The sequence below is a fragment of the Cynara cardunculus genome (genome assembly GCF_001531365.2).
Source record: "Cynara cardunculus var. scolymus isolate 2C chromosome LG 14, CcrdV1, whole genome shotgun sequence".
NCBI classification, from domain to species: Eukaryota; Viridiplantae; Streptophyta; class Magnoliopsida; order Asterales; family Asteraceae; genus Cynara; species Cynara cardunculus.
The window spans coordinates 3552038-3565155 of NC_037541.1; the positions used below are offsets into that span (position 1 = coordinate 3552038).

The 13118-nt window shown below is 33.3% G+C and overlaps 1 protein-coding gene and 1 non-coding gene across 2 annotated transcripts; both read left to right on the forward strand.

Moving 5' to 3' along the window:
• The first annotated feature begins 2956 nt into the window (after positions 1-2956).
• Positions 2957-3029, forward strand: TRNAV-UAC. Its single transcript has one exon. It is a non-coding gene; the product is annotated as a tRNA-Val (tRNA).
• A 7280-nt stretch (positions 3030-10309) lies between these two features.
• Positions 10310-12681, forward strand: LOC112526830 (pentatricopeptide repeat-containing protein At5g46460, mitochondrial). Its single transcript, XM_025137252.1, has one exon. It carries the CDS (start codon positions 10530-10532, stop codon positions 12642-12644), a length of 2115 nt encoding a protein of 704 aa, XP_024993020.1. The 5' UTR covers positions 10310-10529; the 3' UTR covers positions 12645-12681.
• Positions 12682-13118: the final 437 nt, after the last annotated feature.

A 13118-nucleotide genomic window follows, 5' to 3' on the forward strand; every position in this document is an offset into this window, starting at 1 on the left:
TATATTATTAAACCAAATATAAATTACTTCGTTATTGTATATAAATTAAATTATAAAAAAATTGAATTAAAAAATTACACAAAAATTTCAAATAGTTAATTTGATACTAATATCGATATATTTTTGTAAAATTTTTGTGATATCTTCAAACATATATTTTATTCAAAAATAAAAACATCATCGTTTTCTCAAAATCACATAAACCCATATTATAACATCGACTGAGATAAATAATAAAATGAAATATTAAAATCACGATGTATCTCGCTGCATTGCGCGAGTACGCTTCTAGTTATAATATATATATATATATATATATTATATATACATATATATATATATATATATTCATATTTATATTTTATTCAAAAAGAAAAATATTATCGTTTTCTCAAAATCACATAAAACTGTATTATAACATCGACTGTAACAAAAAAAACGAAACATTAAAATCAAGATGTATCTCGCAGGATTGTTCGAGTATCCTTCTAGTAATTAAATATGTGAATATGTGGTCTGTGGAGCCTAATATTACTTTTCAAAAGAGCCCGCAAAAAGAAATAGAAAGTTCCAACATATATACATGAGAAATGGTTCAAGTCTAACCGATCTGAGACTCTAACACGTCCCTCCAACGAAAGCTTGATAGACACATCTTGTCCTAGAATGTCGAGAGGGAGCTACCCAATGAAATCCCGGGTTTACTTTCTAAAAGAGTCGTTGAGGAGAAAGGTTGGGTCCAACACACACACACACACACACACACATATATATATATAAGATCGGGTTCACGTGAGACCAAGGGTTTTTCATGAGACCCGTAAGACCAATTTATATTCATTGATCAACTTTATAAACTAATGATCTAATGGTTTAAAGTTGCACGGTGGCAATTTTGTAATTATTGAGAAGTCTCGTGGCGTTTATAAATGTTGAAATCTGACGATTGTAGATCTAATCCAATGGTTGAAAATTGGTCTTACGGGTCTCATGAAAAACCATTGATCTCACATGATCCCAAGTCTATATATATATATATATATATATGATCCAAGTACTTAGTAATCATAATTATGAAACAAAATTTAGAACATGAGACCTAATTCTTAATTATGAAAATGGATATTATGATTAGATACACATTTACAAACTGATTTGAATGTTATACATTCTGTGGTAATGTCAACTTTTTATTATATTCTTAATTAAATATGAAAATTGTTGTATGTAAATAGTTGGTCAATTATCAGTTAATTTTTTTTTAAACCAATCTTTAATTCGATTCTTTATGGGTGCATATGGGTTGGATTAGTCGAGTTACGACATTTAAACAATTCAATCCTAATTATGTCGGTTTATAAAAGTTTAACCCCAACCTTAATTACGTCTGCTGATTATATTTTAACCCAACCTAACACCCGTTGAAAACTATAATCCAAATCAACATAACCGTTTACGAGTTGGGTTGGTTAAGTTGAGTTTGATTATGTTAACGGGCTAATACTTTATGGTCGGTACTTAATACATGATCTGATAATTAGGTATGAAAATTGAAAACACATGTCAAAATCATAAATTAACAAATGATTGTTTTGAACTACTTCGACTCCAACGTTGTCCCGAGGCAAGAATCCTTGCTTTAATTGTTGGAAAATTAAAACTTCTCCATTTTGTCATAAAATTCAAGAAATGACATGTTGTTTCCATTTAATAAGTTGATAGAATTGATTAATATGTAATATTATAAGGTATTCGTGTAATGCAGTGAGATACATTTTTATTTTAATGTTTTATTTTGTTTTTTATTTTTGTTAATATAATACAGTTTATGTGATTTTGAGAAAGATAATGTTTTTACTTTTGAATAAAAACAAATTTAAAGATATCATAAAATTTTGAAAAAATATATCGATATTAATATCAAATTAACTATTTAAAAGTTATCGTTTTTTTTGCACAATTTCTTTAGTTCAATTTTTTATTATAATTTAATTTAGGTCTAATTGTGAAGTAATTTAATTTTGGCTTAACAATATAATTTTTATAAAGATAATGATTTTGTTAAACTATATGATTATCCTAATTATATTTTAAAATTTATTATACTTAAAATGAGATATTTATTATGTATTTGATTATATTTATCTACAATTAATTATACGAATTTAAAAATGAAGCTTTAATAAGTTGTACTTAGTACTTACGCACAATTTACTTGTAATCTTAAATTTTTAGTAATATGTATTAATAAACAGTACTTCATGCATAAAGAATGATTTTTAAGAGTTTTTGTCAAATGTTTTATAATATAGTATAGATAATATTTTAAATTATTGATTTGGTTTGGAATGGGTTGGCTCCAACTCTCTTATGATCCAATCACGTTAGACCTGTAATATATAGAACTCAATTACGTTTCAGTTTAGTTTAAGTTGGGTTCATCAACCTATTTTTCGGGTTGGGTTAAATTGGATTGTCAGTTTATGATCCTTAGTTCGATTGTTATTCAAAGATTGTCATTTCGGTCACCAATTCAAATTTATTTAGCTTTTGGTTCGGGTCGTGGTTTGCAAATACGTCCGAATTTGGTCTCTCTCACTCTAATGGTCGTTAAAAGAATTCTGTTAAATGAGACACTTTTTTATTATTTTATCAATTTTTTTATCGTTTACCTAATCAAAAATCATAGAAACCAAAATCATAAAAACAACTTTGATTGGCTAAAAAACAAATAAATCGATAAAATAACGAAATGTTCATAATTTAACAGAAATTTTCAACAACCGTTAGAGAGAGGGATCAAATTCAGACTTTTTTGCAAATCAAGATGGCTATACTGCAATTTAAAAACTACAGGGACGAATAGTGTTATTTCCAACAAACCACAGGGATATAATTTGTAGTTTACTTTTAGTTTTAAGAACATATAAAATATGCAAGAAAAACTAAGCACGCGGTTGCTGTGGTGTAGTGGTTATCACGTTAGTCTTACACACTAAAGGTCTCCAGTTCGATCCTGGGCAGCAACATACTAAATTTTTTTAATTTATTTAATTTTATTTTAAATTTTTTAAAATTGTTCTATTTTCTTTTATTTTTTTAATGCTTTATAAAAGGGAAAAAATTCAATTAAAAAACTCAAAATATTTTCGTATTTTAAGCGATTAAATCATTTGATATTTTTTATGAATAAAATGATTTTTTTTTTCACTTACTGAAACTGAATAATTTGTTATAAAACTTGTTATTGTCGTAAAATCATGGAAAAAATATCAGATGCCCTACGAATTTTTATATTTTAATATATTAAGTAATAGAATATTTTCTTCGAATTAATAAATCAATATACTTATAAAACACAAGAAATATATCATTTATCTCTTGATGTATCAACAGATCATTTAGGAATTACCACAAACCAATAAAACGCAAAAAAATAAAATAAAATCACATCCCTTAGTCATTTGAAAGCGTGACTTATAAACAAATGCATAGAAAAGTTGTGTCCAAAGGGATAAACACCAGTGACTCAGTGAGTAGGCGATAGCACTGTATCCATGTCCTTTTTTTTCATTTTAAATTCAAAGCCATGTAATAATGATTTGATCAAATAACCAGTTATGATGATTTTTATTACACATGAATTACCATTTTGTTTGATTTCAGTAAATACAAAGATTTGTTTGTTCAAAAACCTGTTTAAGTAGTTTATCGCTCAAAATATGAAAGTCCATTGGAGTTTTCGAATTTTTCCCTATGTAAACCAGTTTCCGGTCATTTTATAAGCCAAAAGAACCATTTTGTTCTGTTCCAATAATTGCAGATATTTATTTGTTAAAAAGAAACACATAAAGAGTTAAATCGCTCAAAACATGAAATCCGTTGGGTTCTTTTTGGATTTCCCCCTTGTTCTGATCAATATATTAAAGAAAAAAGAAACATAGTTTCGTGTGGTTCATATTCTGATAAACATAACTTAAGGGGATATAATTTCAAAAAAAAAAATCTATTTTAAGAATATTTTAAAAAATGTCGAATTTTACCGATGTCACATCAATCTTGTACATTAAAATAGACATTTTTTTAACGGTGATGGACTAATAAATGAGATTTTTGAAAGACGATTCCATAAAATATGAACCTAGTTTCCATCGTTTGACAAACTGTTCAGTCCGCATATTTTTGTCCATATTTTCAACAAAAGTTAACATGTGCACGAAGTTCGTTTTGCTAAATCAAGACCGAACGACATTTTAATATTTGCAGAAAAAATCAACTGCTGAACCAATTGATTACATTGAAATATTGGAACATATAGCGTTATATAAGGGTTGACCATTGACTGCAAGTCTACTAGAACCACCTAATGTTCATTGATTGAGCTTGGATGGATCCATGATGGTATAGTTGGATCCCGTCATTTTCATTTATTACACTTGACTGACTCCAATAGGCTTAGACTCGGTTCAATCATGTTCATTGATTAAGCTCGATTAGGTATCAGTTGATGAGAGCCTGAATGGGTCCACCTAGGGTCCGACTATGTTCAATCGTGGTTATTGATAGAGGTGGACTGGGTCTAGTAAGGTCTGACTGGCCGAGTGTGACAACCCTAACAATCAACCCAAGAGTAAGATCATCCATAAGATAACAATCCAAACTAGATTCTCAATAGTGGAAGTCCAAAACATAATCAAAATCTACACGAAGAAAATAAGAAATCCATCAACTAAAATGCTAACGAAACGACCTCATCTCATACTTAGATCTTCTCTTTGCCCGTTGAGCTACCTGCTATAGCGACCCCTGAGAGATGCATACTAAAGTTTCAGCTTTCAGCTAGTGAGTTCACTGTTTTTTACATGTTTAAAGAAAATAAGTAAACTGAAAACATGGTTTAACGACAGTGAGATCTGCAATTGAAGCATACAGCTTGGAGAACACAATTTTTCATCAACATAACTATTCGTGAAGCGTATAGGTGCTATCTCACCATGCTATTGACCTATAAAAAGGCTATCGTACTTATAGGGTAGAGGTGATCATTTACGGTTTGGACTAGGCCCGGGCTAGGGCTAACTTGTTTTTTTATCCAACGGGCATAATATTGTAAACTCAAGCCTTTTTTTTGGGTTTCACAACTTGCCATTACCCGCCGTATAAACAGGTGAGGCAAGCCCACGGGCTAATAGGCCTAAAAAGTGTAACTCTTATAAATCAATAAGTTTGATCACTAGCAATTAATTAATTAATGTGGAACCAAAAAGTAAAAAAAAAACACTGTTGCAATTAAAATTTTAAGCAATTAAAATTTTAAGCAATTAAAGTGACACATAGATCTCAACAAGTGGAGAAAGAAATGAAAAACAAAATTCAAACTTCCATAAAATCAATAATACCTTTCCATGCCCCCATCATGCTACCGCCAATTTCAATCATCCATTGTTAATTGACATAAAGATGCTAACAAAGATAATGTAGAGCCTTTTGAGTTCTTAAGAAAAACCATCTTATAACTTTAATAATTTAATTTTAAAATATACTAGTATAATTATAATTAATGGTAAAAAGTTATTAAATATAAACGAGCCGGACGAGCCTGTCCATATTTATTTTTACATTGCCCATGTTTGCCTGCTAATTTTAACGAATAAATCCAGGCCTGTCCTTTTTCTCGATAATGGTTATCCAAACTTGTATTTTTAGCGGGCCGGATGGGCTGGATCTAACGGGTTGTCCCGCCCATAAACAACTCTATTATAGGGTTATCTCCCCAAGCCACGACCAAGATAATACCGATATACTATTCTGACAATTCTTGTCATAATCCATTAAAACAACGACATAAAAGCACGTATCTCATATCTTTCAGAAACTAAAGCATGTAATTGAAAATACTGTAAAGCATATATATAATCTGAATTTTAATTTCTGCAACATATTTGCATACTATGCATGCATCTTTGTCTTATAAATCACAGGAACTCACCTGATGTTAGTGTAAGCTTCTTTATCTCCTTTAATTTGCACCTACACAATTTATAATGTTTTAGTGACCAATTACCAAACGCTTATCTGAGTAAACACTTACCAAGTCACATTACCTTACCGAATCAATATGACAAGAACCAAGAATCTTACCCGGTAAGAGCAAAGACAAGGACTGAGAGTTTTACCCGGTAAGTGATGACGACGACTCTTACCACGATTAGCGCTTACCAGGTTAGTTGTTGCATACGATACCGTTTTGGTGGACTAAAATCTTACCCGATAAGTAATTGATAGTTTTAAATTTTACCCGTAAGCACTTACCCAGATAAGTGTTGATAAACAACCCTTAAATAATTTATAAAAAACGTACTTCTGTAATTTAAAAACTAGTAGACCAAATAAATAAATAATTATAAATTCCTGAATATTTGTTTAATTAAAACCCGATCCGTCGGGAGCCAGCAGCCCCACGGTCGCATTTTCAGCCCCACGGTCGCATTTTTAGCCCCAAAACCAAATTTTTCATTGTTTTGGTTCGTTTTTTTTTACATAAAAACCTTGATAACATTTTTGTTAACTGACAAAGTAAGAATCAAGAATTTACATGAACTAGGGGGGTCTAAATTTCGAGTTTCAAACACTCGGTTTTACCGAAAATGACCATTGATGACGTTTTGGCAAAATCGACAATCTTCGAGACTCTTTTACGACCAAAGAATTTTACCATAAATCGAGTACTATGGAACATAAAACTAGAATTTAGATCGATGGTTTATCTCCAATGGATCCATTCATGTTTATTGATATAGCTCTACTGAATCCACTTTGACTGATCCAATAATCAAGAGTAATTCAACTGCTAGACTAGTTTAGTCATCGCAATTGACAAAATACGATTAGATCTTGTGGGTTCGAATGATTTAGATAACAACAAATAGGTAACTGGTTTCAAATTTTCGGATTCTTGGATTAGAAAAGGGATACAAAACGGTGACGGTTTTGGTTTACAAAAAGTTACGATTTTCAAAAAGATGGCTTTAATAAGCTAAAAAAATTTGGAATCAGTAAGGTAGTAATTTTGGTCTGTTTGTCAATAGTTAATGAGCTTAACGAGACTTACAACTTATTTGGTCTGCTATTATAACTGTTTGGTAATGACTTAATGATATACAAAGTCTTGTATTCAATAACTTTCAAGGAGGAACTCTATGCTAAAAATTAAGTTTTTCAAAACCTACCTTCCTAATTAAAAACACTCATAGACGGATTTAATGGTTGTTTAGCAATTTTTCTATCAAGTCTTGTATGGATAAACTTTATCTGTCTAGATAAATTTGTCTGTTTGATAAAAATGTGTTGTTATTTACTTTGAAAGTTTAAAATGGAAGATTTTTTTTTTGATAAGTGGGTTATACGTTGCAAAGAAGAACACCCATAACTTTGATAGAAATTGATACAGAACCTGCAACTATGGTGCCGAAGCAACTAGGGTTAGAGGGTTAAAGAAGAAATCCACTTTTTGCTCGAAGGTGTAAAACTGATACAAAACCTGCAGAAGTAGTCGCAGGGAGTAAGGGTTCAAAGATGAGGGTGGTCGTCGACGTTGGGATAAAGAGGAAAGCGGCGATGATGTCAACAAGGAGAAGAGAGTGCAACATCGATGGTTTCTTAACAGGGCCGGCCCTGGCTATAGGCCCGGGGGCGACGGCCCGGGCAGCATGAAGCCAAGCCTCCAAGGGCATCAAATTTGTAAAGCCCAATGTATATATAGGTTCAGTTTTTTTTAAGCCTAAGAAAATCTAATGTTACCGCCCTGTTTCTTCCTCTCGACTCTCGCCTCCCGCCTCCCTCCTCCCTCTAACGTTGTTGTTCAATCTCAATCGAAATCAATATCGCAAAAGGCTCTAGCTCTCACGCTCCGTCGCTCAATCTCAATCGAAATCAATGTCGCAAATGGCTCTCGCTCTCGCTCTCTGCCTGACTGCCTCTCACGACTATTGACTCCGACTGCCGTCGGTCTGCGGCTGCCGGGCGTCGGCTGCCTCTCTCGTCTCTGCGGCTGCCTGCCTCTTTCCGTCTCTCGTCGCTCTCTGCCTCTCTCTCTCTCCGCCCATCACTGTTGTGAGGTTAGGGCTTAACTTAGGGTTATTTGATTACTTATTTACTTATTTACTTTACTTTACTAATTATTTTATGTTTCTAATTTTTGTTTGATTAATTCATAATCTAGATGAAGCTAACCTGTTTACTTAGATTTTCTTTTAAGTTTTAAATATGTAATATACTAATACTGTATATATGCCTACTTAGGTTTTCTGTAAACAACATTATAATGAAGTTGCCCTGCCTACTTAGGTTTTCTTTTAAACTGATTGGGACTTGTGGCTGTTTTTGGTGCTGTTTTGTTTTGCATTCTTTTCAATCTGCTCAAGCCATAAATTTTTTACTTTTTAGGGTTGTTTAGAAGCTTTCTAGGAGCTGTTTTGAAACGGGTTAGTATAGGACAAAGGCTTAAGATTGATGCTTAGTATAGGATAAAGGCTTAAGCTTTTTAGGAGCTGTTTTAGCTACTATTAGTTATGACAAAATGTAGATATTTTTGCTTCAAAAAATGCAAGAAGGCATCGTTTTAGGTGAATGGTAATGTATTTTATGTTTTGTTACACGGGGTTTTGGTTTATGTCCCCCCTGCATCATTTTTGTTATATTTAAAAAAAAAATTAGCGTGAAGATGAGCCGCCTAGATTGACTAGGTTTCAAACCCCTTCAAATAGTTTATTGTGGTTTTTATATACACACATAAGGGGCATTTTTTTGGTTTTCCGCTGTGGGCATCCAAAATCTCAGGACGGGCCCTGTTTCTTAAGTAGGCGGGTCTTTTCATCAAATGGTAGCCAATAGTTTTTTCATTAAGTCAGAACTAAACAATTCATATAACTATATGAATAAGCCCATTTAATAAAAAATAAATAGTCCAAGACAACCAAACAGCCTTAAGAGTGTATTTGGTGTTTAGATAAGATAAAAGATGACAGAACAAGACAGGACAAAACAAGACAGAATAAGACATAACAACTGTTCAACATTTGATAATACAGATATGGACAGAACGGAACAGAACAAGTAAAATGACCAATTACACGTAATGAGTTATTAATATATTTTGATTAATTTATGTAATTTATAAAATTATAATAAAATTAGTAGTTTTTTATAACAAAATATATCATTAGAAAGTTTTCGTCAAAACAATTAAAATGAGACTAAAATAAAAAGTTTATCTAGTTTCCAATTTTTATGTTATCCATAATCTACATTTTTTATTATTATTGAGATGTAATAAATTACATAAATTAATAAAAATATAGAAACCATATAAAAATAATATTTTGAGGACAGTAAAATAAAAGTTTAAAAAACATAAAATACAATAAATAAAATTTAAAGAATGAATAAAATGTAAAAAAAAAAAGATCTATTTGATATTTTAGAAGAGAATTAAATTTTATTTTGAGCTTATATTGGTAAAATATAAGTCTCTTCCATCTTGTTCCACCGTGTTTCATGGAGTAGGAGTAGAACAGACATGTTCCATTTTGTTCTACTCTATTCTTGTCTATTCTACATAATAGTTCTGTCAAATGTAAAACAAAAGTTTTTCTTTTATTCTGTCCCGATCTATCGACATTGTAGCAAACACACCCTAACGGGCTTTATATAAGGTTAATATTGTGTAATTTAAATAGCCGGACCGGGATTGCGGGTTGGGCCATTTTCGGGTGACCCACGGGTGGCCCTGTTCGTTTCCAACCTCAAAGATGATGGAACACTGAATATCCAACTGTCTTACCAGAACTAGGGAGAGATTTTTGAGACCAGCAGCAATGATGTCTACAGCTTTCAAATTGTATGTTATAAGGGTTCATCACTTTTGTTCTTCGAGATTCTTCGCCCTAATTTTTGAAGAACTTGTTGTTAGTACAAATTTCTATTTCTTTGTTTTGTTTTACGTTGTGTATGCAATAAACATACCAATTCAGAACACTATCCATCTTTCAACTGTCTATTTGAAACTTTTTCTATAGTTGAGTGACCTTTGTACCTATTTTTCCTATAATTGTAATTGATTCCATGTTAAAGTTAAAAAAAATGATAACTTATATGCTGTTCTATATCTCCGCCTCATTGGCGCCAAGCGTGAGGGAATGCTAGACGTTTGGTAATTCCAGGAAAATGGATATCTCCAGAAAAGATTATCAGTTTAATTTCCCTCTGGGGGTAGGAAAATCATGATCGGGATAGCGGACCAAAGCTATGGAAGTTTGTGAGTAAGTGATTGTCTGATAAATATTGACATATTTGAAAATTGATCAGTAGAAACTCTCAGAGAATATATAGGCATGTAATGGATAGGGAAACATTGGTCTTTAATCAAGTAGTATGTATAATATCATCATTGATGTTTACTTTTCAGGAGATTATGATATTCACCAACTGAAATATGGGAGTAATTAGTCACCTGCCAAGTTAAATGCGCCATGATTAGGAAATTCAAAGTTGCACAAAGATTATTTGATATTTCTCGTACCATCTTACACACAAAGGTTGCAAAATCTTCTAGATGTTTAACAGTTATCACGAATTATGTCAAACAAAATACTGCTGCGTACATCCCTGTAACATTTAATCACCCAAAAATCCGAAGACTTAATGAAGCTTTTGTCTTTCCGAACAAACTCTCGTACCCAGATGTTTATTCGTGCACCAAGACAATTCAAGCTTTTGTGAGAAACAATCGGCTTAACGATGCCTTGAAGCTGTTCGAGGAAATGCCGGTTCGGGATGCAGTTACGTGGAATTCAATGATCAAGGGGTGTTTTGACTGTGGGAATCTGGAGTCGGGTTTTAAGCTATTTGAAGAAATGCCTGAAAGAAATGTGGTTTCTTGGACAACAATGATAAATGGGTTGTTGAGACATGGAAGGACCGAAGAAGCAGAGCAATTGTTTAGAGAGATGCCTCTGAAGGACGAAGCTGCTTGGAATTCGATGATTTATGGATATTTTATCAATGGAAGAGTGGAAGATGCTGTTAGGTTCTTTCACGAGATGCCAAGCAGAAGTGTGATTTCCTGGTCCTCAATGATTAATGGGTTTAATCAGGCTGGGAAGAGCGATGACGCATTAGTTCTCTTCAGGCAGATGTTGTCTTGTGGTGTTCGGCCTACTTCAGTTACGTTTTCGTCTGTAATAACAGCTTGTGCAAATGTAAGAAATTTACATCTGGGTGTCAAGATTCATGGGCATGTAGTGAAGCTTGGTTACCTCTCAGACACATATGTTACGGCTCCCTTAATTACATTCTATGCACATTGCAAGGACATTGATAGTTGTTGCAAAGTTTTTAAGGAGAAAATGCATAGTTCTGTGGTAGTGTGGACGTCTCTCTTAACCGGATACAGTTTAAATTGCAAACATGAGGAAGCATTGGAAGTATTTGCTGACATGTTTAGGTTTGGTGTTCCTCCAAATCAATCTTCATTTACCAGTGCCTTAAATTCATGTTGTGAAGTGGAGGCTTTGGACAGGGGAAAAGAGATTAATGGAGCAGCTGTCAAGCTAGGACTTGAAACAGATGTGTTTGTAGGAAATTCCCTCATTGTATTGTATACCAAGTGTGGGAATATTTACGATGGATTGTCCATCTTCAAGGAAATAGCCGAGAAGAACATTGTTTCATGGAACGCGATAATTGTTGGATGTGCCCAACACGGTTATGGCATGTGGGCACTAATCCTTTTTAACCAAATGATACGTCACGGAGTGCCACCTGATGATATAACCTTTACCGGGCTACTTTCTGCATGTAGCCGTTCTGGGATGTTAGACAAAGGAAGATGCATTTTTGATTTTGTGTCTCGGTATGGATCTGTTAAGGTGAAGCTCGAGCACTATGCATGCATGGTGGATATCTTAGGACGTGGGGGGAAGTTAAATGAAGCGGAAGAGTTAGTTAGAAGCATGCCGATGGAACCAAATACATCTATTTGGCTAGCTTTGCTTAGTGCTTGTAAGGTGCACTCAAACTTAAACTTGGCTGAAAGAGCTGCAGAAACAATATTTAACATAGATCCAGATTGTAGTCCTGCATATATGCTCTTATCTAATTTGTATGCTTTTGCTGGTAGATGGAGTGATGTTTCAAGAATCCGAGGGGTGATGAAAAGCAGACGGATTATGAAAGAGCCAGGACGCAGTTGGGTCACTTTGAAGGGACATAGGCATGAATTTCTTTCTGGAGATAGGTCTCACCCTATGACGACTGAAATATATAGAAAACTTGAGTGGATAGGAGAAAAGATGAAGGGACTTGGTTATGTCCCTGACCAAGTGTTTGCTTTACATGACGTTGAAGATGAACAAAAGGAAACACTCTTATTGTATCATAGCGAGAGGCTTGCTATTTGCTTTGCATTAGTTTGCACAGTTAAAGGAAGTACTATAATAGTGATGAAGAATCTTCGTGTATGCGGCGATTGTCATTCTGCCATTAAGCTTATAGCAAAAGTTGTTCAACGTGAGATTATTGTAAGAGATTCTAGTCGTTTTCATCACTTCAAAGATGGATTTTGTTCTTGTGGTGATTATTGGTAATGCTAGTTCATCTATATCATGGTCTTGAGAAGGTTCTCTGTGACAGCCCGTCCCAAATTGGTTTTAAGTTTATGAACTATGTTCCCGTTATAAGCCTTTAATTGTTGTGACCAATAACTTTCATCATGATTTTTTATTGATTTGAAGGTTATTGGGTCAGTTGGCTAGTTTAGTCTTGGGGCATTACAAACAGTATTAGATCAGTGATCCCTTAAGGTGTAGTTAGTGAGTTGGACTCTTGCATATACTGGGGAGTTCGACTTTATTTGGGTTTATGCATTGGCTTGATGAGTACATTAGGAATCAAAGTGGAGAAGTTTGTAAAAGCTCGACTCCCATTGGTTTGTCCCCTATAACTCCTTTGGTCGTAAAATACTAATAACTTCTGCACATGGTGTAGTTGATTTGGGATCGAGCTTGTGGTGTTATAAATGGTATTATAATTAAATGAAAGATCCTTCAAGGTGTAGTGGG

Excerpts from the sequence above, each read along its gene's own strand:
- LOC112526830 (XM_025137252.1), top strand. The coding sequence starts at position 10,530 with ATGATTAGGAAATTCAAAGTTGCACAAAGATTATTTGATATTTCTCGT.